At 42.5% G+C, this 2,531-nt stretch overlaps 2 protein-coding genes across 2 annotated transcripts in view; both read right to left on the bottom strand.

The window, feature by feature from the left end:
- LOC109127072 overlaps nucleotides 1–2,240 on the bottom strand; it is a 4,873-nt gene extending 2,633 nt beyond the window's left edge. The window contains exon 1 of the mRNA XM_019231396.1: nucleotides 798–2,240. Coding sequence (XP_019086941.1) covers nucleotides 798–1,909 — 1,112 coding nt within the window. The 5' untranslated portion in view covers nucleotides 1,910–2,240. The remainder of the gene's footprint in view (nucleotides 1–797) is intronic.
- Nucleotides 8–490, bottom strand: LOC104717388. Its single transcript, XM_010434946.2, has one exon. The coding sequence runs from the start codon at nucleotides 360–362 to the stop codon at nucleotides 102–104; it is 261 nt and encodes an 86-aa protein (XP_010433248.1). The 5' UTR covers nucleotides 363–490; the 3' UTR covers nucleotides 8–101.

The following is a 2,531-nucleotide window of genomic DNA, read 5'->3' as shown; positions in this document are numbered from 1 at the left end:
TTTATATATACAGTTTGCATCAAGAATCTGACTCGAGCGGGTTCGTTCATAAGCGAGTCATCTATCACCATCATCTGAAGATGGGAGATGATCTTAAGAATTTAGCCTTGTGCCCAGCAGTTGAGGTACATAACTTGGCGGAGTGACTCATCGGGGGTTGAAGAAGAGTTACGACGTCTTTCTTCAGCTGGGATACTGTCTCCGGCGAGATCAGCGGCGGCGAGAGGACGGAGATCGGAGGAAAGCCTGCGTTGGAGACGGTGAGCGGAGGTGATTCCGCTTTTCAACTTGACGCCGTGATCGGCGTTTCCTTGAACTGCTACGAATGATGCTGCCATCCAAATCTTGTTCAGATAACTCATGTTTTTTTTTTTGGTATATAATTAATATCTTCGTGAATTGGAGAAACTTTTAAGAAGCTTTGAAAGACTTTTGAGAAGCTCTTGTTGTTTTTTTCTGTAAATGGACGATTTTTGTAGGAAGGTAAAGCATGGGTGAGGTTGGTACTTATAGCCAGCCAGAGGGGTATGGGAGTGAGGGTAAATATGTAACTTTGAAAAGATCTAAAAAATAGCGGTACCGTGGAATGGATTAATTAGTGGGTGGGATCCTGGTTTTTGTAAAGCGATGTTGAGAGAGATAGATAGAACAGATTACTCGTGAAAATCTCGAGAGAAATTGAGAGTGGCTGAGTAAGGAAGGTACCAAGTGGCGATCTTAGAGGGTCCTATCCTCAAGATGAGTCATCACCCTCCTTTGTTTGCTTCAATTATCGATTCCCCCCCCCCCCCCCCNCATCATTCACACCACTGCTATAAAGATCAACTTCACTCGGAATCTCCCATCTCTTCTTCACTCTCCCTTCACTCTTGCTATTTTCATCAGAAGCTCTTCTCTTCTCCGACCTGTTGTGATTCTCTTTCTCTTCATTCTCAGGCAACGAACGTTTCCTCGCATCTTTCTCTCCACCCTGCGTCTTACTCACTAGACTATACCTACTAGCAACAACCCTCCCTGGTTTCAATGGTTTCCTCAAAGAAACATTCTTTTCATCGTCTTTGAATAGCTTCTTAGGCTGGATTGACAAAAGAACACCTTCTTCTTTCTTCACCGTTCTCTTTGATCCCACAGTCGTCGCTGCTTGCTTCTGACCCGCAGTCGTCATCTTGGCTTTACGAGATCTTGGACTCAGACTCAGACTCAAACTCGTTCTCCCTTTATTATTACCTCTGTTCGTCATTTTGCCTTCGTCTATACCAGGAAGCTTAAAGAAACAAGACTTGCGCCGATTCTGAGCCGTTTGAAGAGGAGTCACAGTTTCGGATCTCTTGGCGGAATTGAATATCTCCGCCGGTCCAAGACTAACGCCTCTACGATTAGTAGTAGTAGCTCTTGATTTGGATGATCCTTGGAGAGACGAATCATCGAATTTGACTGTTGGTTTCTGAGATTCCATAAACTTCGCCGGGACGATTCTTCCTCTTATAGCAACGCTTCTCGCGGTTTGCTCAGCTTTCTCTAACCGGAGCGACTCCAATCTCGTCGATAACCGTCCGATCTCCTTCTCTACCTTTTCGATCTCTGCATCGATGTCTCGTTTACTCCGATCCGCGCCAGATTTGGACTTGACGGTTTTAGATTTCGCCGACGGAGCTGCTGCTGCTGCTGCTTCTTCTTCTTGATCGGTGGTGATCGAGACTGAGGACTGGAGCGAAGAGGAAACCGAAATTGAGAAATGATTCTCTTTGATACCATCGGAATCGAATGATTCGTTGAGTTGAGAAGACCAAGAAGTAGCTTCTTCGATGGCGGAAGTAATCTGGGAATCTCCATCGTCGAAAGCGGCGTTGTTCCAGATCTGAAGCTTTGGAGGAGCGTCAATCGTTTCTGTAGCCTCGATTGAAGTCATTTTCTTGAGCGAATCGAACTAGGGTTTTGGAGGAATGACTTTGAGGATGAAGATGGAGAAGGGAGAGAAGCTGAGTATTTCTTGAGGATTTATTTGACCGTTGGAAATGAATGGGAGAGACGTTACTCATTATTTTCTCCATTAGAGAGGAGCGTCGTGAGATTTGAACCGTTGGATGAAAACTGATACGCTCCGATTTCGTTTAAAATACATATATGGGCTATTGGGCCAATATAGCTCAATAGTTTATTTAGATATTTGGGCCTGTGAATAAATTATTCATTAGGTACAATAATAATAGACCAGACTTTCCCAATAATGACAACCACCTTAAATAAAATAAATAAACATTATGGAGTGACTGACTGGTCTGTCTCATTGGATAACGATGGTTTTGGAATCTTTTGGGATTATTATTAATTTATTTATTTAAAATTGAGATAATCGCATTTCACTGTGGATAAAGTTGAATTAAGTGGTAATCGCAATCAAGATTCCAAGAGTTTTTGCATGATCGAATCGAAACGCTTGCTTTGATCTTTTCAAACATTTCTAGTATTCACATAGATGTAACCAAAACTATATACAGTTGTATCCAGAAAAAAAAAAAAAAAAAAAAAAA

This window comes from Camelina sativa, chromosome 10, assembly GCF_000633955.1.
Source record: "Camelina sativa cultivar DH55 chromosome 10, Cs, whole genome shotgun sequence".
Classification (NCBI taxonomy): Eukaryota; Viridiplantae; Streptophyta; class Magnoliopsida; order Brassicales; family Brassicaceae; genus Camelina; species Camelina sativa.
The sequence above is the reverse complement of the archived record's forward strand: the minus strand, read 5'-3'. Positions and strand labels throughout refer to the sequence as shown.

Bases quoted from the DNA above. Each gene is read 5' to 3' on its own strand.
- LOC104717388 (XM_010434946.2), bottom strand. From the start codon at position 362: ATGAGTTATCTGAACAAGATTTGGATGGCAGCATCATTCGTAGCAGTT.